Source organism: Ambystoma mexicanum, chromosome 3p (genome assembly GCF_040938575.1).
Source record: "Ambystoma mexicanum isolate Mex_15411 chromosome 3p, UKY_AmexF1_1, whole genome shotgun sequence".
Classification (NCBI taxonomy): Eukaryota; Metazoa; Chordata; class Amphibia; order Caudata; family Ambystomatidae; genus Ambystoma; species Ambystoma mexicanum.
The window spans coordinates 596,547,861-596,571,254 of record NC_090925.1 but is presented as its reverse complement, the minus strand read 5'-3'; the positions used below and the strand labels follow the sequence as shown (position 1 = coordinate 596,571,254).

At 50.6% G+C, this 23,394-nt stretch overlaps 1 protein-coding gene across 3 annotated transcripts in view; it reads right to left on the bottom strand.

The window, feature by feature from the left end:
• Positions 1 to 23,394, bottom strand: part of LOC138579573 (embryonic polyadenylate-binding protein-like) — a 1,702,133-nt gene that overhangs the window by 890,197 nt on the left and 788,542 nt on the right. For all 3 annotated transcript variants that reach the window (XM_069649846.1, XM_069649847.1, XM_069649845.1), the window contains exon 6: positions 126 to 220. In XM_069649846.1, coding sequence (XP_069505947.1) covers positions 126 to 220 — 95 coding nt within the window. The remainder of the gene's footprint in view (positions 1 to 125; positions 221 to 23,394) is intronic.

Here is a 23,394-nt window from a genome sequence, read left to right as displayed (position 1 = left end):
CATCCTTACCCCAACGTATATGTTCTGCAAGAGTTGGGGGACGGGAGGTGGTGGCACACCCTAAAATAATGTCCAATCTGTCAAATCAAGGGGACCTCAAAGCTTAAAACACAGAAAAGTCTTACTTTTGAGGCTTCTTCGTGATTTTCATAGTTCACAAAACCAAACCCTCTGGATCGACCAGTTTCATCACTCATGACTTTCACACTCATGGCCTTTCCTGAAAAAACAATGCAAAACCATTACCATTAGGCCATTGAAAGATGTCTCCATCATTGCAGCATGAAAAGAACACCACTGAATGTTCATTGTAATTGTTGAGCAGTTTACCTAATATTTAGAAGTTCAAATATTACATTAAAATTGTACACTAGAGAAATTCATCAACATTAATTACATGGCTAGTGGGAAAAGGAAGTAGACCGCACAAAACAAATCCATTTGTTTTAATCCCCATACTCCCGATTGATGGGCATTGAACACGTGGCTTTCCACACCAATTTTCAATACATTCTTTAAAATAAATAAATCACAGTATCAAGATTTCGCTGAAATAAGTGGTTTTAACATTGATCATATAAAAAAGGGAGACAGAAAACATATGTTAATGTTAAAGGATATTAACATAATCACCACCAGAGTGGTCCCCTGGCACTTTGGAGGATCTGAAACAAAGGGGGGGGGGGGGGTAGGAGAGGGCAGGGGGTGTGTGTGTTAGGTTAGGCGTGTTAGTAAGACAAAGTTTGGAGAAGAGCAAGGGAACTGAAGTACTGTTGGCAGCTTCAGTTTGGTTAACACCGTTCAACAAGCATATTGGTGTGTTATTCGGTTCTGAGTCTGTCGTGAGCTGTTTGGGGGTCTGTGTGGTGTGGTTGTTGCAGTGTGGTGAAGTGCGTGTGGTTTGCCGTGGCTTTAAGAGGTGTGGTTGTGTTCGATTAGAGTGTGGGAGGTGTGAGGAGCGGTGAGGTTTTTAGCAGTTTTTTGGGGTTGGTTAGTATCCTTATTGTCAGGAGAGATGCATATTCCTGTTGCGTCTCCATCGTGATTAAGTTTCAACGTGATAAGGCGGTCTCATCTCTGTCATTATGCTAAGTTAGCTACTTTTGTGTTTCCATCTTTGTATTCAGACAGCCGTTTTATCCCAGTTTGTCTTTGCTGCAATCTGGTTTTTGGATTGATTTACTTGCAAGCTATGCTTGTACCCTACATCCTTTCTGAGTGGGCAAGGTTGTTGATAGTGTTGGGCATGTTTGCCAATTTCTGTCTGCATGGGGTTGTTGCTTGTGTTCTATTCCACCTAGCGTTCTCTCTCTTGTTCTTGTGGGAGTTTCCCTGAGTCGGTCCTGGGTGTTGTCTGTGCCATCATATATTGTGTATTCTGCCAATCTGTTTTGTGTTTCCTGTTTGGTTGTTTATTTGGTTCCGACGTGTTCAAGAGCCAGGTATTTAGAGGTTTTCTAAATGTTAGGTGGTCTTTGGTGTTTTATTTCTTTCGGGAGGTTGTTCCAGATTTTTGTGGCTAGGTGGGGGAAAAATGAGCCCCCTAATTTTTTCTTGATGTATGGTTTTGGTTCCAGGCAGATTTCATTGCTTGATCAAGTTGGCTTGTAGATTGTTATTTTCTTTTGAGGTATTTTGCTCCCTGTCCACTGTGTGTTATGCACATTGTTTTGAACGTGAGAAGATGTTTGATTGGGAGCCAATGTAGTACTTGCAGGTGATATTCTGTATAGCAGGCTGAACTCGTGCCTAAAGTTACCAGACAAGGCCATATATATGGGATACATTACTCACCGTAATCGTATTTATGATGCTTGTATCTGCTTAGATTCGCATGCTATGCATATGCCGACATCTAGAGGAAGCTGCAGAGTATTGCAGTTTTCTAAACTCGAAAAGGGACGTCGACAGGGCGTGCCAATAATACTATCCTTAATGTGAAGTTTACTGTACCCATGGTGCTTAAGGCGTCGGTCCCTCAGATTGTTTTGTTTCGGACATGAGGTTGCATGAAGCGTAGCACAAGTACAGGTGTAGTAAAGCAGATTATGCATCGGATAAAGCCAAGAAAACATCTATGCACTTTCTACTCCAAGGGGCGGCAGGATGGGCGCACGTGAATCTAAGCAGATACAAGCATCAGAAGAACAAGTTACTTTCTTACCTGGTAACATTCTTTCGATGGGATGTTCCTCCGACAGATTCCACATCTATGACAGTAATCACCACAGCTGTGCTGCCTCAGAAAAATGTTTGCCGTAGGCGTCCCCCACTGTGGATATGCTGTCCTCGAGGGCATACGTCGAGGGTTGACGTCACCGGACGTTATATCTAGGATGCACGCCGCTCGTAGCCTCAGTTGTAGTTTTTTCCCAGAATGTGTGGCACCAATCTCCTGCCAGTATGCCTGCAGAAAGCTGCAATCACATAAGAAATTCTGTAGAGGGGCAGGCTGGAAGGGTGCGATGTGGAATACGTCGGAGGAACATCCCATCGAAAGAACGTTACCAGGTAAGAAAGCAATTTGTTTTTCGAGGGGATTCTGTCCTCCAATGTATTCCAAATCTTGACAGACTCCCAAAGCAGTACCAACGTCTGGAGGTGGGAAAAATAATTTAGAAAGCACAAACAAATTGCAGAATAGAGGACCGCATTACCAAAGGCCAAATCTTGGCCATGGATAGAGTCCTGGGAATAGTGTTTTACAAAAGTAAGGACAGAAACCCATGTGGCTGCTTCACAAATATTACAAATAGAACACCCCTCTGTAGAGCAGTAGAGGCAGCCATAGCCCTAGTAGAATGAGCCCATAAGCCTACTGGAGGGTCCTTACCCGCAAAACGGTAACATTCAGAGATCGTCAAAATGATCCATCTGGACAAGGTCTGCTTTGAAACAGCTTGACCTAAACGCCTTTCAGCGTATTCTACAAAGAGCTGATCGTCCACTCTGACCCGGGACATCCGTGAAAGATAGAAGCTCAAAGCTCCCCTAGGATCCAACCTATGGAGCCTTTCCTCTTCCTTACCAGGATGCGGAGAAGGATACAACGCCGGAAGTACCACCTTCTGGCTCAAATGAAATTCCGACACAATCTTTGGAAGAAAAGAAGGAAGAACCCGAAGGGCAACCCTGTCCTTATGAAACACTGTGAAAGGTGGCTTGGTGGGAAGTGCCTGCAACTCACTCACTCTGCGAGCGGAAGTAACCGCAACTAAAAATACAGTCTTAAAGGCCAACTGTCTCAATGGAAAAGAATGTAAGGGCTCAAACGAAGCTCCAATTAGGAACGTCAGAACCAAGTTCAAATCCCATTCCGGCACCTGGAAAGGTGACGGTGGAAACACATTAGTTAGCCCTTTTAGAAACTGAGAAATCAAAAGGAATCTTAAAATAAGAACACTCCTCAGACGAGCGCTTAAATATTGACAGCGCCGCCAGGTAACCCTTAATGGTACTCACTTGCAGGCCCTTGTGGGCTAATGAAAGCAAAAAAAGACAGAACCACAGTGATTGAACATTGAAAAGGATCCACATTCTGTACCCTGCACCAGTAACAGAACTTTCTCCAACGGCAACGGTACAGGGATTTTGTTGCTGGTCTTCTGGCCGAAAACAAGAGCTCCATCACGTCTTCAGGGAGGTCCCAATCCTTATACCTCAACCTTTCAGATACCAAGCATGACAGCTGAGAGACTTGACCTCTGGATGGAGAACCCGACCCCCCTCCGGCGAGAGCAGATCGTCTCGATAGGGAAGACAGCGTGGAGGGTAGATGGACAAGTCTAGAAGGTCAGGGTACCACACTCTCCTGGCCCATGCTGGAGCAATGAGGATCATTCGTGAATTGAACCTCTGTAACCTCCGCAACACTGCGGAATGACGGGGACTGGAGGAAATGCGTACAGCATTGGGAAGGTCCACTCCACTACAAACGCGTCCCCTAAGGCTCCTCAGAGGAATTTCCCACGAGCAGAACTTTCCCACTTCTGTTTGACACTGGTGGCAAAGAGCCACTTGCGGAGTCCCCCAAAAGGCGAAGATCTCCAAAAGAACTTCCTGACCCGACTCCCACTCGTGAAATACCGTGCTCTGCCTGCTCAGAGCGTCTGCCGCCATGTTTGTCGCCAGCCAGATGAACTGCCACGATAAAAATGTCCTGCTGGATGGCCCAGAACCAGAGCTGCATTGCTTGTCTGCACAGTGGGAGTGACCCTGCCCCCCCCCCTTTTTTAGTTTAGGTAGTGCATGGCCATGTATTGTCCGTCATAATCAGGGCATTCTTCCCCCGCACAGATGGCAGAAAAGCCTTCAGGGCTAACCTGAGAGCCCTCAGCTCTAATAGAATGATGTGGAGTCTGGACTCCGACGCAGACCAACGACCGCTGTCAAATCGTTTGCACGAGCGCCCCATCCCATGAGGGATGCGTCCATCACGATCGTCACCTCCAGCCAGGGTAGCCAAAATGGTGCCCCCTTCATCAGATTGCCTTTGGCGGCCCACCACAGAAGATCCTGGGCAGCACCTGAACGGAATCAGACATCCTGCTGGAGGACTGCGACCACTGCATCTTGAGAGCCCACTGCAGAGATCTCATCCGCAGCCAGGCCTCCGGCACCAATAGAATGCAGGATGCCATGAGGCCGAGCAACCTCAAGAACTCAAACGCCGGGAGACTCTGGGCATGTTGAAACTTGTCCAGAATCTGCAGAATGTGATGAGCCCTCACCTGGGGAGGCGAACACTGCCCCAAGGATGTGTCGAGTACTGCTCCGATGTACTGGAGCCACTGGGTAGGTGTCAAATGATACCTCTTTAAGTTGAGGGAGAAGCCCAGCTTGTGAAGGGAGTGGCAGGTGAAGGACAGATCTATGACTTGCTCGAGAGAGCGCGCCCTGATCAACCAATCGTCCAGGAACGGGTAGATGTGAATCTCCCCTTTCCTGAGATACGCTGCTGCCACCACCACCATTAGCTTGGAGAAGACCCTCGGGGCGGAGCTCAATCCGAACGGTAGGCCCCGAAACTGAAAATGCGAGTCGCCAACCGCAAACCTCAGGTACTTCCTGTGCTTGGGATGAATAGGCACATGAAAGTAAGCATCCTTGATGTCGAGAGACACCAACCAATCCTGAAGTTGAAGGGCCTTGAGGACTTGAACTTGTCCTTCCTGAGGGGCTTGTTCAAACAACTCAAGTCCATGATGGGTCTCAATCCCCCGTCTCTTTTCAGGATCAAAATATATGGGGAATACCATCCCTTGTTACTCTCCGCTACAGGCACCAGTTCTATGACGCCTTTCTCCAACAGGGATAGGATTTCCTGCACAAGGAGCGGATCCACACTCTTCAAAGAGCTTCCCCGGGGGATTGTCGTGAGGCCTCTGCCAGAAAGGAAGACAGTAGCCATGGGCTATTATCTCCAGAACGCACACATTTGAAGTAATGGCACGCCATTCTACAAGATGCTGTGCCAGCCTCCTCCCCCCCACCACCAACTGGCGAACCATGGCCATGGCCTCATGACTGAGCGGAAGCGGCTGCGGCAGTGCCTGAGGGCAAGGAGACAACTGCCCAAGCGGCTTTGGCACCTCCAGTACCTTGTTTTCACCTCTGGTACTCCTACATTGGCCCCTTTGACTGGCAGCTCCCCTTGATCTACCAAAGGAAGAGTAGTATCAAAAAGGAACCTCCCCTCCATTACTGTCCCTAGGATGAAATGCGGAGGTTGACGTACTGCAGCGCTCAACGACTTCGCTGCAGCTTTAGAGGTCTGCAACCTCTCCAGGCTCTTGTCAGCCTTGCTGCCAAATAGATGGACACCATCAAAGGGCATGCTGAGAAGCCGGGACTGCACATCAGAAGCAAACGCCGACTATCGCAACCACACAAGCCTGCGCATCACGGTGCTTGCCGCCATGGACCGGCTGGCACAGTCTGCTACGTCCAGACCCGACTCAACGGATTCACACATGGCATCCTTGCCATATTGCACGAGGGCTAGAAAGTCATTCTGTTCCTCCCCTTCGGGAATATGTTCAGCTGCCAAAGATACACAATTCCACAGAGCGTGAGTGAATCTTGCTAAGGCACAAACGGAGTTCCCTGCCTTTAATGCCATACCCCCAGATGAAAATACTTTCGTCGCCCAACCATCAAAGCGCTTGTCGTCCCCATCAGGGATGGTAGGGTACGCAGCCTGCTTCGCTGGGGCCGTAGTCACTGCATCACCAAACTCTCCAGAGTAGGGTGCGTAGACAAGTAGTAAGGGTCACCACTGGCTGGACAGTATTTTTTTGGAAACGATTTACGCACTGCCAGGAGACTCTCCGGAGCAGTTTAAGCCGTCACCGCCACCCTTCTTTGTAAGGCCATATGAAATGGCAGCACCAGGTCAGTGGGCGGACCTTGGTCCAATATATCTGTCAGGTCATCCTGCAGAAAATGAACAGGTGGAGCAGAACAACCGAAGTACTCAGTCACCCTCGACATGAGACGCCTGTACGAGGACTCGTCATGTGTGCCAGGCTCAGGCCTGCCAAACTCAACCTCCGGAGAGGTGTCCAGACCACTGGCGTCATGCAAAGACAGACATAGGTCTTGTTGTGTGACCAGACAACAGGTCATCAGGAACCTCAGGAGGCACAACTCCCTCCTCATCGGACCCTTCTTCCACCTCTGAAATGTAGGATGACCAGAGAAGGGCTCAAAGACAGGCCTCACTGATTTACAGAGGGCCTTCCTCTGAGTTACCACCGCCCTCCAGGGCACCTCTGGTAAATTATCCTCAAAAGGAGTCAAGGGCACCGATTGAATTGGCATCGATGTCGACCGAGGCGTTGACTTTGACAACGGCTTCGAGGCCGGAGCGTGTCCTTTGGCGCCGATGACTTCCTCAGAGCTGGAGCCTCGAGAGAGTCCCTCGACGGACATGGCGGCGACGGCGTCGATGCCTTCATTAAAGCCCTCACAGGCTCTGACGGTCGTGACGGCGTTGAGGACCGAGACCTGGATCTGGCATTGCTATGGCGATCAACCTTGTGCTATCGGGACCTCGAATGATCCCAATTATCGCGCCGATTACCCGAGCCCTAAGGCGTGTGAGCGGCAGCTCTAGCACGTTCCTTGCCGGCTTCTCTCAAAGGCGCGGACGGAACAGTGCCCTACGATTCGAAAATCGCCATCTGCTGGCAGAATGCGTCCCATTCTGCTGCCGATGAATGCTTGGTGGGATATGCAAACCCGCTTCCGAGAATGCCTAGAAGAGGCAGAGGAATGGCGGGACCTACTCCGTGACCGAGACCCCCTGGACTTACGCCGATGCAGAGAGTCGCCCCTCGAGTCGTCGGTCGAAAGCCCCGCGGATTTCGATTTACGGGGTTTAGAAACCCTACCTACAATTTCTTCTTCCACTCACGCAAGGCCTTCAATGTCAGGGACTGGTAGTCATCACAGTCGTCGGTGGCATGGCTCTCGCCAAGGCACCAGAGGCAGACGGCGTGCTGGTCCGTAATGGACATTTTGGCACTGCAGTCCTGACACTTCTTGAAGCCCGACTTCGGGGTAGAAAAACAGACATTCTCAAACTTTCAAAATCGAAGTAGAAGAATCGAGACCATTACGGACCAGCACACCTCGCAGATTCCGAGGCAAACACGTTCACAGAAAAAACGTAACTGGAGCTACGGGCGCCGACGTCATCGACGCAGGACGCCTACGCCAAAAATGTTTCCAAGGCAGCACATCTGTGGTAATTACTGTCATAGATGTGGAATACGTCGGAGGACACAATCCCCTCGAAATATGATTACAGCGAGTAATGTATCCCTTCAGAGGATTGTGGCATCTGCTTAGATCACATGCTATGCATGGATTAGCAAGCAGTGTCTGAAGAAGGTGGTGGGTTGTGAGAAGGTACAGAGGCAAATAGATGTTTTTGCACCGCTTGTACCACCTGAGAATCCGCTTTATAGTGAGTGTCAATGCAGTAGTGCCAAGTAAGGAACAAGTTACTTACCTGTAACTGTTGTTCTCCAGCATGGGTCTGGCATGGATTCACATGCTCATGAATATTCCGTTAGGCCGGGAATCCTCGGTATAGAAAAAAAAAAAATCAATATCTGTTTCGTTTCTGATGTGTCTTTTAGTAGTAACCAATCACTGGTCTCTGGGTCATAATGCCCCCAGCCAATGACTGCCCTCTCCCTAAGCCCCGTCTCCGGCAGCCATCCTCAGATTTGGTAGCACGTAAAGTGGCAGTATGACCAAGTGAAAAGCCGCAGAGGGGTAGGCGGGAGGGTTTGCATGTGAATCCATGCCAGACCCATGCTGGAGAACAACAGTTACAGGTAAGTACTTGTTCCTTCTCCAGCATGGGGTCTGGCATGGATTCACATGCTCATGAATAAGAGAATACATAGCAGTACACACATGCACAACCACTCTTCGTGCAGTGCACGTAGAACTTCAGCGCTCTAGCTACCTCCAGCGAATGCAAAGTCCTCTCGGCCGGCGACGATGGCGACGGGAAGAAAACTGGCAACACCAAGGGCTCGTTGAGGTGGAAGTCCGACGGCACCTTGGGCATAAAGGATGGGTGTGTCCTCAGCCCCACCCTCGTGTCATGAAAAGTCAAGCATGGAGGCTTGCAAGATAGGGCCTGGATCTCTCCCACTCGTCGTGCCGAGGTGATGGCCACGAGGAAAGCTGTCTTGCAAGACAGGAACTTCAAAGGCGCCGAATGCATAGGCTCGAATGGGGCCCCCATGAGCTTGGTCAGCACCATATTAAGCTCCCACGCCGGGGCAGGAGCCTTCAACGGCGGGAATGATCGGAATAGTCCCTTCATGAATACTTTCACCAGGCGATGAGACCACAAGGACACCCGTCCCGTCGTCCTGGTATACCGGGAGATTGCAGCCAGATGTATTTTGATGGAGGCGTGAGCCAGTCCAGCTTTGGCCAGCGACAGTAGGTACGGCAGTACTTGAGGGGCCGCAATCCGCAGAGGGTTAATCTTCTGTGCACGGCACCAGACAGAGAACCTCTTCCATTTATGTCCGTAGCACGAGAGTGGAGGACGCCCTGGCCTTTGCAAGAATCTCTCTGCAGTCGGCCGGGAAGTCGTACCCTCCAAACTCTAGTGCTGCAGGAGCCAGGCCTGCAAGTTCAGCGACTCCGGGTCGTGGTGAAGAATGGAGCCTCCTTCTCTGGAGAGAAGGTCTGCGTCCGTCGGCAGCTTCACTAGTGGGGACGTTCACAAGTCCAGAAGGTCCGGGAACCAGATCTGCCTCGGCCACGCCGGTGCAACGAGGATCATCCTGCACCGGGACCTCTTGAGCTGGAGCAGCAACGGCAGCGGAGTGAACGCATCAAGAAATAAGCCGTCCCAGGGGAACGAGAAAGCATCGCCCATGCTTCTCGGCTGGGGGAACCTGTTGGCGAACCTCCGGCACTTGGAATTCATCGCCGTCGCGAAGAGATCGATTTGGGGTTCACCCCATCGTCGGAAGAGTCGATCCACTTGATCCTGGCGTAGTTCCCACTCGTGGCACGAGCGCAGTTCCCTGCTGAGTGAGTCGGCGATCGTGTTTTTTATTCCCGCCAGATGAAGAGGCACCCGAAACATCCCTTGGGCGACGGCCCAATGCCACAGATCCTGGGCTTCCTTGGATAGGGCCGGGGACCTGGTTCCGCCCTGCTTCCGGATGTAGAACATCGTGGTGGTGTTGTCGGTGAAGATCCTCACCACCTTGCCCTTGAGGGACGGAAGAAAGGACCTGAGGGCCCAGAACACCGCGCGGAGCTCCAAGATGTTGATGTGGAGTGACTTCTCCTCCGGAAGCCAAAGGCCTCTCACGTGAAGATCTCTGGAGTGTGCTCCCGAACCTTCCAGGGAGGCGTCCGTCGTCACCGTCACCTGGTGAGCTGGGGTCTGAAAGTCCATGCCCGCCGACAGATGGGAGCGGGTACCCCACGACTGGATCGCCTGACGGAACGTCTCGTTGAGGGATCCTGTCCTCGAAGCTGCCCGTCGACTGGATCCAGCGGACGTCGAGGAACTCCTGTAAGGGTCTCATCCGGAGCCTGCAAAGGCGCACCAGATAAATGCAGGACGACATCATCCCGAGGAGGGACTTGATAGATCGTACCCTGGCCACGTCCGTGGCCAGCAGACGCTGCACCTTGCCCAGAATGGTCCTGGTCCTTTCCTCGAACGGCGAGGCCAGCCGTGCCACTGTGTCGAGCTTGGCTCCCAGAAACAGGGCGACTTGTGACGGAACCAGGTGGGATTTTGGAAAGTTGATGGAGAATCCCAGGTCCGTGAGCAGCTGGACGGTCTTCGCAGTGTGCTCCACGGCGAGCTCCATTGTCCTTGCCCGGATGAGCCAGTCGTCCAGGTAGGGGTAGACGTGGATCCCCCGTAGGCGCAGCCGCGCCGCCACCGGTGCGAGGCACTTGGTGAACACCCTGGGTGCCGACTTCAATCCGAACGGGAGGGCCTTGAACTGGTAGTGCCGCCATTGGACCACGAACCTGAGGCACTTTCGGTGTCTTTTTAGAGTGGGGATGTCGAAGTACGCATCCTCCAAGTCCAACGACAGGAAATCGCCCACCTCCAGCTGTCCCAGCACGTGCTGGAGGGTGACCATACAGAACTTCTGTGCCTTGATGTACTTGTTCAGTCGTCGTAGGTCCAGGATGGGGCGCCATTGTCCTGTCTTTTTTTACGAGGAAGTACCTTGAGTAGACTCCGGAGCCCCGAAGCCTCTTTGGGACGAGCTCGATGGCACCCTTCTTGAGCATCGCCCTTACTTCCAACAGTAGTTGAGGGACGTGATTTTCCTTCCTGGCCACGGGTGGAACGCCAGGGCACTTTTGAAACTCGAGGGCGTGCCCTTCGGCAAGGACATCCAGCACCCAAAGGTCGGTGGAGATGGGGTGCTTCGGCGGGGGCCCGACCCCACGGTTGGTTCAATCTTGTTTGGAGGCTGCCTTGCCTCCTTGACCTTGTCGACGACGGGCACCACCTGACTTGCCGCGTCCCCTGTAGGCTTCCTGGGACGAAGAACTTGCCACTTAGTGGTAAGAAGAGGAGCCACTGCCGGATCCCTTCGAGGCACCTTGTCTGCCTCCGGAGCTCCGAAAAGACGGCCGTCGTTGTTGGAGCACTCCCAGTGCCCGGGCCGTCTCTGTGTCTGTCTTGATGGCCTGAAGGGACTCATCAACTGCCTTCCCAAACAGGTTGTTCCCTTCGAAGGGCATGCCCAAAACCTTGGTTTGTACGTCCTGGTGGAAATCCGTGGCCTTGAGCCAGCCTCGTCGTCTCAAGCAAACGCTGTTGCCCAACTGACGGAAACCGGTGTCGGCGATGTCCGTTGCCACCGTGATGGCGTGGTCCGAAGCAATCTCCCCCTCCTGCAGGATCTCAAGGGCCTCAGCCCTTTTGGCGTCCGGAAGGAAGTCTAACAGAGGCGACATTTTGAACCACAACTCCCTGTCGTAGCGGGCTAATAGTCGTCGCTGCGGATGAGATGATCCGTCGTCCCATCGTGTCCAACTTCCTGCCCTCACCGTCCGGCCGGGAAGTTGATGTCGAGGCCGATGCCCCCCCAGCTTTCTTCCTTGCCGCCGCTGAGACGACCGAGTCTGGAGTAGGTTGTGCCCGAAGGCACAAGGCGGCAGCGTCGGGGACCCGGTACTTCTGCTCGTACCGGTCCCTCTTTGCCGGCGCCATGGCAGGGTTCTTGAGGAGGGCGAGCCCCTCATCCCAGATGTCATCAAGAAGCGGTACGGCGAGGACAGTCTTCCTCTTAGCCTTGCGCCGTTGGTAAAGGAACCCTTCTTTTCTTCTGGGCAGAGCTGAAAAAGCTTGGATGCCCTGGAATTCATGGCGTGAAAGTATCCAATCTCGTCGGGCGGGGACGCCCGAGCAGGGGGCGACGGGGGACACGTCCCGTCGTCGCCTCAGTCATCATCTGTACCTGTCGTAGCCGTGTCCGTGCCTGTATCATCCCCGTGGGTAGTAGACCGGGGGGAAGGCAGAGCAGGCCGCAGAGGTTGGAGAGGTGGCGTAGGATGCGTCCTCCTCTTATGCAGTGGACTCTCTGAAGGTCCTGGCTCCGGTTTCCCCGTCGGGTCTTGCTCAGGTACCTCCGTCGGGGGAAGGGGCAACCTTGTCCTCATCTCCGAGCATAAGGACTGAATTGAGGACAAAATGGCCACCGAGGTGTCCTGCGGCGCCGGAAACGACAGGTGCAAGGGCTCTTGAGGAGCCTTGTTGGCGACACCGTCGCTCTCGTCATCGCCCTCGTCGGGATCCCTCCCGATGGTCTGGGCCTCTTCCACGACTTCGATGAGCTCTTCTTCAGAGGTCGTGTCTGTATCCACGATGGCCACCAGCCCCTCCCCCACCTTTTCCGACGCGGACTTCGTGGGGGTCTTCTCAATGGGCCTGAAAGACGACTCCCTCCGCGGTGGCAGGGAGACTCTGGGTCCTGAGGGTGCCTCCACAGGCTGAGCCAGGGCCGCGGCGACATCCTCAATCAAGGTTTTAGCAGGGTGAATTAAGGCCATCGTCACCTTCTGGACGCCTGGGGCCTTCACCTTGGGGGGAGGGTCCGCGCTTCGCTCCCCCTCTGCCGAAATCTTCGAGATCGACCGGGGCCTCTCCAGAAGCTTCGCCGGGTTCTCGGACTTCCTCTTACCCGAGCCAGAGCGTTGGCTCGTGGTTGATGGCGCCGGGGAGGATGCGCCCTGCCTGGCAGCCAAGGAGCCCGACCGTTCGGCGCTCCCGGTGCCTGCAGACTCGCGGTGCTTAGCCTTTTTTTGGGCCCCTGTCACCGGGGCACCCTCACAGGACTTAGAAGACCGCTCAGACTTTTTTTTCTTCTCGCCCGACGGGCTCTTCCCTTCCAGCCAGTTGGCGAGACGGAGGTGGCGATCCTTCATGGTCCGCTCCGACATGTTCCCACAAAACGCACAGTCCTTCTCCTTGCGCGTCTTGTCCTCATGGAGACAGAGGCATAACGAATGCTCGTCCTCCTTGAAAACATTCTGAAGCTGGGATCCAGGGCAGGTCCTGAACAGCTTCCCGGGCGTCAAGCTTCCTTTCTCCTGGGCCATGTCCGGGGTAGGACTCGGAACTTCTGGAATCCTCCAAAAGCGTAACTCGACGAAATCTTCACCCTTGAGGGGCGTAGAAAACTCCGAAACGGATCCCCGTTGATCGGATGTAGAGATGGTGGAGCTTGAGGCTCTATTTAACTGAAAAATGAGAAAAATCTCCTGAAAAAGCCCGAAAACGCAGCAAAAGCTCGAGAGCTACAGCACGAGGACTCCCTACACTTGAACGTGCGGTAAAAATCTGAGGATGGCTGCCGGAGGCGGGGCTTAGGGAGAGGGCAGTCATTGGCTGGGGGCAGTATGACCCAGAGACCAGTGATTGGTTACTAAGAAAGACCGATCAGAAACGAAACTGATACCGAATTTTTTCTATACCGAGGATTCCCGGCCTGACGGGGAATATTCATGATCCATGCCAGACCCCATGCTGGAGAAAAGTATTGACCGAGGTCCATGTAGCTGCTTTGCAAATGGCGTCCAGCGTAACGTTTGCGATAAAAGCCAAGGTCGCTCCTGTACCCCTACTGAAGCGAGCTCTTGGTGGGAAAGACAATGTTTTGCTTTATAGAGAGTAATAGAGCTGTATGCATCAGAATATCCATCTGGAGACAGCATTTTTGTAAATGCGGTCTCCTTGCCTGCCTGGGGCTATGGAGACAAACAGTTTGTCTTTTTTCAGCGGTCTGGTTTTGTTTACATAGTAAAGGACCGCCCTCCTTAGATCTAGCGTATTGAGTTTTTTCTCAGCCGAGCTGGATGGATTTTGAAAAAAAGCTGGTAGTTAGATGGCCTGATTGACATGGAACTTTGAAATGAACTTGGGTGAAAACCTAGGGTGTGTTAATACTGTTTTGTCTTTGTGGATATCAAAGAAAAGGTTTTGCACGGACAAACCTTGCAGTTCACAGACTCTCCTTATGGAGGTGATAGCCACCAGGAAAGCCGTTTTATACATGAGATGTGTAAGGCTGCACTTATGCATAGGCTCAAAGGAAGTCCCATGAGCTTTGCAAGCACTACATTTAGGTCCCAGCTTGACGGCGGGTTTGAAATAGGACGGTGGAGTCTCTACTCCCTCCATGAAGGCCTTAATGACTGGTATTTTCCACCAGGACAACTTACTTTGAGAAGTGGGTTACGTGGATAGAGCCGCTAGGTGAACTTGGAGTTAAATACTAGCCCTAAGTCTAGTAAGTGAAGCATGTAAGGAAGAATGTGTGATGGTGTTAAAATAACAGTGTCTATTGTTTGGTTTACATGCCTCCTTGAGGATTTCCGTGCACCTTTGAGGTAGATTTAAATAGCCAAACACTGACTTCAGGAGCCAAGCTGCCAAGTTCATAGGATGAGGGTGTATTGTCATGCCCCCGTGCTGTGAGAACATGTTGAATGGGCACGGAGTGTGATCAGGTCGTACATCACCAGTTTGCGCAGATGTGGATACCAAAGTTGACTTGCCCACATAGGAGCATCTCGTATTAGTGCCATTTGTTCTTTGAGAATCTGGTTCACCACTTTGCTCATTGTTAGGGAGAATTCTCTGTTTAGGCTGAATTCCCCTACCTAGTGAGTCCCCCAGCAGCTTTGCTGGATTTCTAGGGTTTCTTTTTTTTTCTCCTGCCAAGAGTGAGACTCTTTTACCCTCACTCTTGGGCATGTTGAAGTGTTTTCTCTTGGTTAAACCTTGTGTTGAATGGGCTATGGGGTCTTTTACTCCATAGGGCCTCATATATTTTTGTGATGTGGGTTACACAGCACCCTCTGTGCCGTAACCCAGGGGTGTCCTAGGGACTCCCCAACATAGACTCCATACCCTGGGACTGACTACTGTCTCCCAGGACATGTAAAGTCACCAAAGACTTTACTAGTCTTAAATCCTGAACAGAACCAGTACAAACCATCATATTGTGGACGTACTGGCTGGGGCAATTCGATTGCCCCAGGGTCTGTTAGTCGAGGGGGCACGTCTCCGTCCCCCCTGATCGAGTTTTGGCTGGTGGCAGTGGAAACTACGTTTTATATATTCGACCGCAAATATTTTCCTATGGGATTTCCTATTGTTTTAGGCTAACACATTTAATTATTTATTTACGGTAGCCTTAAACATACCGCCGGTTTATATATTTATTATTATAACTCCGGTTGGGATTTTTTGCCAAAACTTGATGCTAAAATGGCGTTGGCGTTCGCCTCTGTAACTCTGACCCAAAGTGGAGCCCTTTGTCCCACTTTTGGCGGGCTTCTCCACAGAAGCCCTCCAAAGTGGTGCCACTCTGTCTGGGGTACTTAGGAGGGGTGGAGGGGGATTTAGGCACCCTGGACTGAGTTACCTAGGTAACTCAAGTCGCACTCCGTCCTGATTGGCCCAAGTGGTGAGCCGGCCGGCTCACCACTTAGCATGTTTGAGTGACAGCTAGGCTGGGTGAATGGGGGTTTGCTGCATAAAAGCAGGGCTTTGGGGACTGGAACTTCAGAAGTCGCCACAGGACCTAAGAATCCAACGAGGGACGAGCTGAGCTGATCTGCTACGACGACACCGCCGGTGGAGCCCTGCTGAACCATCTCACCACTTTTCCCGACGACCGAGGAGAACTCTTAACGGAGTGGCTCCTTCCCTTGACTGGTGGGGACAACCAGTTTTCACCTTCTTTCCGCTCTTCGAGGTATCTCGTGGCCGCCTTGCCAGTGCCAAGCACCCCGGCAACCGGAATACCCACCACTTTTTACCCCAACCGCGAAAGTCGGTACAACCCTTTAACCGGAGGACTCTGCGGCTGGTTTCTTCCCGGGCAGTGCAACGACCTTCTTCTTCTGCTCTTCAGCGAGATCTTCTTCTCCCCTGACCGACGTCGAGCCTTGCTGCCACTGCCTGGAACAACTGCCCCCGCTGGAGGATCCTTTCCGTTAAGGTACCGTGTTCCGCCTGGCTTCCCTTGCCACCGACTGTACGGGGTAGTTTTAGCCCCCGGCTTTCGATCCTGGGATTGCCTGGGACACTTTGGCTAAACTTTCTAAGCCTCTCTAACTCTTTTCCGAACTCTTTTGCAAGACTCTGAATCCCTACCAACTGTGTGATCTTGGGCACGTTTTCGCTCTGTCTGCTCTAAGAGTGGGCCCTGCTTAGTGACTTTTGCTCACCTGTGACTTTGTGCTTCTTTGAGCTTACAAAAAGTGTTCTTCACCTTAGAGTGGTGTGTTTATCCTAATTCTGCTCCTTCTCCCTCCCTTCTTTTTACCTACTAGAGTGTCATCTAACGTTAAGCGCTCACCTCTGTTTGAATTATGTGGTGTTAACCTAGAGTTGTCTAGATAGGAATAAGGATTGGGACTGCTTTCCATATAACTGTGTTTGGAGTGTTTTACTATATTTTGCTAGAGTGTTTTCAACATGTGTTCTTGAAAATAAATAACTATATACTTTTGAAACCAAGCTCTGGTCAGTGTTTGCTTGTGCTATTGTGTCGGAGTACATATTGTGTATACTTTGCATACTGCCTAACTCTTCTTGAGGGAAGTCTGACTGCTCAGCCACAGCTACCAGGTAAATCTGGGTGGTACAGACTGCTACCAAGTGGGTTTACTGCTATACCTGTAGTCTTAAATCTTTTGCAGTGTTCCCTAAGGGAACTGCACAGGTTTCTGCCTAACACTCATTAGTGGAGTTGGGGGGGTGGAGGGGAGCATAGGCACATTTCCCTGACCAGTTCATCCACCGGGCGTCCGCCCACCCCTTTTGAGTCGTGTTGGGGAAATTTGGGTGTGAAGTCTGGGTTTTGTTTGTGCTCTTGTTGCGAACAAATCTAACGGGGGATAGACCCATAGTGTGAACATTTAGTCTGATATTTATGTCGAGCTGCCACTCGTGCTCTTCTGGTAGATGATCTCTGCTTGGTGAGCCCACCAGAGTACGGAGTTCCCCTGGAACATGTGATGTTAGGAACATGCCCCACTTGAGTGCCCACTTCCATATTTTTTGTGCTAGCCTGAGAGACTTGGAGAATGTGTGCCCTCCTGCTCGTTTGTATAAAACACAGCAGTGGTGCTGTCTGCGAGAATTTGTACTGTCTGATTTGTCAGGAAGGCTTGTAATGCTTTGAGCACTGCTACAAGTTCCAGCAGGTTGATGTGGTTCTGTGCTGCGATTTGAGACCATATGCTGTGAGATTAAGGTGATGGGCCCCCCACCACCCGGTGAGTGATGTGTCTTGTGACAACTGCTTGCATAGCCGGGTCGTGGAAGGGTTTTCCCTTCAATAGGTTTCCCTTTGTCCACCAGCATAGAGCTTGTACTAGGGTTGCCAAAACGAACACTTGATTGTCCCACTGACCGCTTGCCTGAGACCACTGATTCGCCTACTGCTCTTGCATTGGGCGCAATCGCGGGTGTGCGACCAGGTAAATGCAGGATGCCATCTTCGTGAGCAAGCCCATTGCTTTGCGTACGGTTATCCGGCGACCGGATAGTTACTGAGGTATTTGCAGCAGTATGTTTTGTACCCTTTCCTTTGATGGAAAGACTAGACCCGCTTCTGTCTTTATGACCGCTCCTAGGAACTGTTTTTGTTTGTAAGAGTCTTGACGTTTTCACTTTGATTGAGAAACCCAATTGAAAAAGTAGATTGATCGTGCTTTGGGTATTTTGTTTGCAAATTTGGGGATTCTCTCGTGATCAGCCAGTTGTCCAGTAAGAGTACACTGGGATTGACTCCCTGCGTAGGTGTGCTGCCACCAACGCCAGTACCTTGCAGAATATCCTTGGAGCGGACGCTATGCCAAAGGAAAGCACCTTAAATTGGTAGTGCTGGTTTGCCATCTTGAATCGCAAGAACCTTCAGTACGCTGGGAACATTGAAATATGAAAGTATGTATGCGGCTTTCATATCCAAGGTTGCCATGTAGTCCCCCCACTTTGGCAGTGGATTACTTCCTACGGCATCGTCATGGTGCTTGACATAAGTGTTTACAGGGTGCAGATCTAAGACAGGGTGCATCGTGAGATTTTTTTGGCACAAGGAAGTACATCGAATAGATACCCTTGTTTACCTGGTTCGCCGGGACGACTTCGACGGCGTACTGAAAGGGCAGCCCGGTCACCTCTTCAAATAGGATGCACTGTTCTTCCTTGGAGGTGGTCCTCTGTTTTGGTGGATGGTTGGCGGGTTGCTGTAGCAGTTCTATACAATAACCACCCACCACGTTTGAAAGTACCCACTTGTCTGAGGCGATTCCCTCCCATACGCGAGTAAAGTATGAAATGCGGCCTCCTGCTGGAGTGGCATGGGAGGGAACCTGCAGCGGGTGGTCATTGTTTGGGGGTGTTCAGCTGCCTCTGGAAGAGGAGGATCTACCCCTGCTACAAGACCTTCCCTGGCCTCTATGAAAACCTTGAGAAAGCTGCCCCTTTGGGGAGCCCCAGGACAAGCTCTGACCCTAGTTGTAAAGCAGTGAAAATCGTAGCCCCCTCTTTATCCAGAGGGTTTATTAGTAAGTTGCCCTAATGACTTTAGGGTATCATTCTTTCTTGGCGCTCAAGAGCGTCCTCCACCGCCTTGCCGTACAACACGTTTGGCTCTATAGGCTGAGTTTAAACCCTGACTTGCATAGCCAAGCGTGGCGTTTGTTAGGCAGAAACCTGTGCAGTTCCCTTTGGGAACACTGCAAAAGATTTAGGACTACAGTTATTAGCATTAAACCCACTTGGTAGCAGTCTGTACCACCCAGATTTACCTGGTAGCTGTGGCTGAACAGTCAGACTTCCCTCAAGAAGAGTTAGGCAGTATGCAAAGTATACACAATAGGCACTCAGACACAATATCACAAGCAAACACTGACCAGAGCTTTGGTATCAAGGTATATAAAAATTTAAAAACACACTGATTGAAACACACCAGCACTATTATTGTAAATCACTCAACACAGTTACTATTATTATATATACATCCCTTATTCCTTATCAGACAAGTCTTAGTTAACACCACTTATTTCCAGACAGAGGTGAGCGCTTAACTATAGATGGCACTCCAATAAGTTAATGGAAAAGGCAGAATGTAGGAAAATACACCACACTAATACTTAGGAACTCTTAAGCAAGGCAGGAAAGTCAACAGTTACTTGTGAGTCAAAGTCTATAGGCCGGGCCCACTCTTGGAGAGCAGAGCACAAATGCACCCAAGATCACACAATGACAACAGGCTTAAAAAGTCTTGCAGGGAGTTCAGAAAGGTTTTAGTTAGGCTCGGAAAAGTTTAGCCAGGGTGTCCCAGGCTAACTCAGGTTCGAAAGCCAGGGGCTAAATCTACCCCGTACAGTCGGTTGCCAGGGAAGCCAGGCGGAACACGGTACCTTATGTGGTAAGGATCCTCCAGCGGGGGCAGTAGTTCCTGGCAGCGGGTGCAAGTCGCAGCGTCGTCCAGAAGAAGAGAAGATCTCGACGTGGAGGAAAGCTGAAGGTCGTTGCACTGCCAGGGAAGAAACCAGCCGCTGAGTTTTCCGGTTAAATGTACTACCCTTTGATTCGCGATAGTGGTAAAACGTGTTATCTCGGTTGCCGGGGTGCTTAGCACAGGCAAGGCGGCCACGAGAGGCTCCAGGAAGCGAAAAAGGAAGCAGACTGGTTATCCCCACCAGTCGAAGGAAGAAGACTCTCCGGGCTGGAGATCTCCTCTGTGGAGGGAAAAGTGGTGAGACGGTTCAGCAGGGCTCCACCGGTGGTGTCGTCGTAGCAGGTCGGCTCAGCTTCTCCCTCGTCGGATTCTTAGGTCCTGTGGCGACTTCTAAAGTTCCAGTCCCCAAAGCCCTGCTTTTATGCAGCATACCCCCATTCACTCAGCCTAGTTGTCAATCAAACATGCTAAGTGGTGAGCCGGCCGGCTCACCACTTGGCGCAATCACACAAGAGTGCGACTTGAGTTACCAAGGTAACTCAGTCCAGGGTGCCTAAACCCCCTCCCACACCCCCTATGGTACCCAGAGTGGCACCACTTTTGGAGGCTACTGTGGAGAAGCCCGCCAAAAAAGTGGAACAAAGGGCTCAACTTGGGTTGGAGTCACAGAAGCGAACACAAACGCCATTTTAGAACAGAGTTCTGGGAAAAAATACCAACCGGAGAATTAACATTAAATAAATAAACCGGCGGTATGTTCGAGGCTATAGGAATTAAATAATTAAAGTTGGTAGCCTCGAACAATGGGAAAATCCCATAGGAAAATATTTGCGGTCGAATATTAATAGTAGTATCCACTGCCAGCAGCCAAAACTCGATCAGGGGGGAGGGAGACGTGCCCCCTCGACTAACAGACCCCAGGGCAATCGAATTGCCCTGGCAAGTACGTCCACAGTATGATGGTTTGTACTGGTTCTGTTCAGAATTTGAGACTAGTAAAGTCAATGGTGACTTTATATGCCCTGGGAGACCGTAGTCAGTCCCAGAGTATGGAGTCTATACTTGGGGGTCGCTATGACACCCCTGTGTTACTGTACTGAGGGTGCTGTGTAACATACATCACAAAAACACATGAAGCCCTATGGAGTAAAAGACCCCATAGCCCATGAAAGACATCTAGAGTCAAAGAAACACACTCAAATCATGCTCAAGAGTGAGGGTAAAAGAGTCGCACTCTTGGCAGGAGAAAGAAATAAACCCCAAAAATCCAGCAAAGCTGCTGGGGGACTCACTAGGTTAGGAAATTCAGCCTAAACAGAGAATTCTCCCTAACAGCGTTTAATCAGCGTGCCCTCAGCCATTATTCTCCCCGCATTGTCTGCTGCATCTAAATGGTTCTTAAGGATGCAGTTTGCAACAGCTTTATCCTCTACAATGGAGAGCGTTGTGTCTTCAGGGGCTCCGGGGCTGAAGCCATCCGCTCGGCCATGTCGTCCCACTTACGGCAGTTGTAGCTAGCTAGTAAGGTGGTGTTATTGGCGATTCCTGCCCACTAAGCTGCCGAAGAAGCTACTTTCCTACCAAAAATATAAATCTTCTTACTTTCTTTATCCGGAGGTGCCTCGGAAGAGGCTAGAGGTGTTCCTGCTCTTTTTTCTGTGGTTGTAACCACTAAGCAGTCGGGTTTTAATTGGCCCCTGATGTAAAGGGGTTTGAGGGAGCTGGCCAGAAGATTCTCAATACGCGGGTTAACAGTGCGTAACTTCGGGGTAACTAGAGAGGGTTGTATTCGCTTCTGAGCAGATTGGAGTAAGGGTATGAATTGGGCAGTGGACATCTTATCTCCCAGTATGTTTTCAACAAAGTCCTTGTCTACCTGCGTATCAATGTTAAAATGTTTTGCTGCTCGTTAGGGAGAATTCTCATTCTATGGCTAATTTCCCTCACCTAGCGAGTCTCCCAGCAGCTTTGCTGGATTTCTGGAGTTAATTTTTCCACTTGGTAAGAGTGTGAGCCTTTTTCCCACTCTTACATGTGTTTTGCCATGTGTATTTTTACTGTTTGTGTAATTGTGGGCTCTGGAGGACACCACTCCATGAGACCCACTTTTCATGTGTGTTACACAGCACCCTCCGTGCAGTAACACAGGGTTGTCTTCGAGACTTCCCCTGACTCCATTTTCTGGGGCCGACTACTGTCCCCCAGAAAACAGGTAAAGTTGCCATTTACTTTACATAGTCATTTAAAACTACAGACCTAGTACACCCCACCTTACATGGAGTAGTGGAAAGGGTGAACTCCTACCCCTTTTTGTCTGTGCCTCTCTGAGCTGTGTTTTGCTCTTAACATTCAGACTTGGCTGGTGGCAGTGGTATCTACCCTAACTTTTCTACCGCAATTAGTTTATATTAACGTGGTACTGTTCCAGGCTACATAGTCGCCTCGAACATAAACCCGCTTGACCAAATGCTCCATCTTTTGGCTCCGGTCGGGTTTATTCGCCATTTATTTTTGTTAAAGTCCTTCTTGTGTTTTACTTTGCGTGGCAAACCAGGTTTGCCTTCTTTGTTCACCGTCTTTTGGCGGACTTCTCTCAAGAAACCCTCCTTTTGGTACCTGGGTGTCTAGGTGGGCTGAATGTGAGGGAGGGGTGTAGTCACCCCCTGCACAGGGTATCCTTGGAAACTGGAACTGCAAGGAACCGAAGAGAAGCGGAGAAGACGGCTGCTGCAACTACTGAGTCCCTGTGAAGCCCTGCTGCAGTCCTGAGCCATCTACCCGTCAACGACAAGAGAAGATCCAGTCCGGAGTCTTCTTCCCTTGAGCCTGGTGGGATCAACCAGCTCATCTTTCATAGCCAGAGGATCCTCTTTGTGGTCGAAATCGCTGCACACTGCGGTATTGGTCCAGATAGCCATCTGTAGAGCCTCTCCTATTTTAAAGGCGCGCACCTTTTATTCACCGTCGCTGCTTCTGCCCTCATCCCTAGGTAGTGCAGATCACTCCCGACGTCCTTGTCCCCACAACGGAAGCTCCAGGAACCATGAGTCTGCGGGAAACTACCAGAAACAACTGCCATAGCACCAGCTTCTTCAAAGAATAAGGTACTGTGTCCAACTTCGGGAAACTAGGGTGAACCCTTTTCTCCTCATCCAAGGCTTGCCCTTGTCTTCCTTCCCTCTTATAACTTTTGCTTCCTCTGTTGACAATAGCCAAGTACTCCTGGCAATCTTCAATCGTGAACTATCTGACTGTGTGATCCTCGGCAACAGGAACCCAGTTCCACTTGACACTGGCGCAGGCCTATTTACTCATCTTCTTGTCAGAAAGGGTTCTCTGATTCGGTCTGCCTTGACAAAAGTATTGCCTATGATTTTCGTCAACAACTCTTGTTAACTCAAGTGCTAAGTGTGTTTTAACTCCGGTAACATTTCTTCCCGCGAATACGCGTGTCTTTGACAGTAATGACAGTTCGGTCTTACTAAAAAGTGATCGCATATGTATTCCCGGTAACGCCTTTTGTTTCATAACACCAGTCTGGGAAATCATAAGGTACTTACCTTGAGTTGTTCTGCACAAAGAGAACTGGTTGTAGTGTATTTTGTGTGTGGTTTTAATTTAATAGAAGTGAAGTGTGTTGCAAACAGATGGTCTAGAAATAAATGTACCTTTACTTTTCAAACCAAAAACCTTGAGTACGTTTGCTTGAGTCACAGTAATTGTGGTCCTTTGTGTAATTTCTATTCTACTACTGCTAATTTGTTCTTGAGATATGCCTGGCTGCTCTGCTATTGCTACCACTTTAACAGTGTAGTACAGGCTTGTACCAAAGGTGAACTTGTATTACCACTTGTAGTCTTAATTGTGTGTAGTGGTCCCTAAGGGC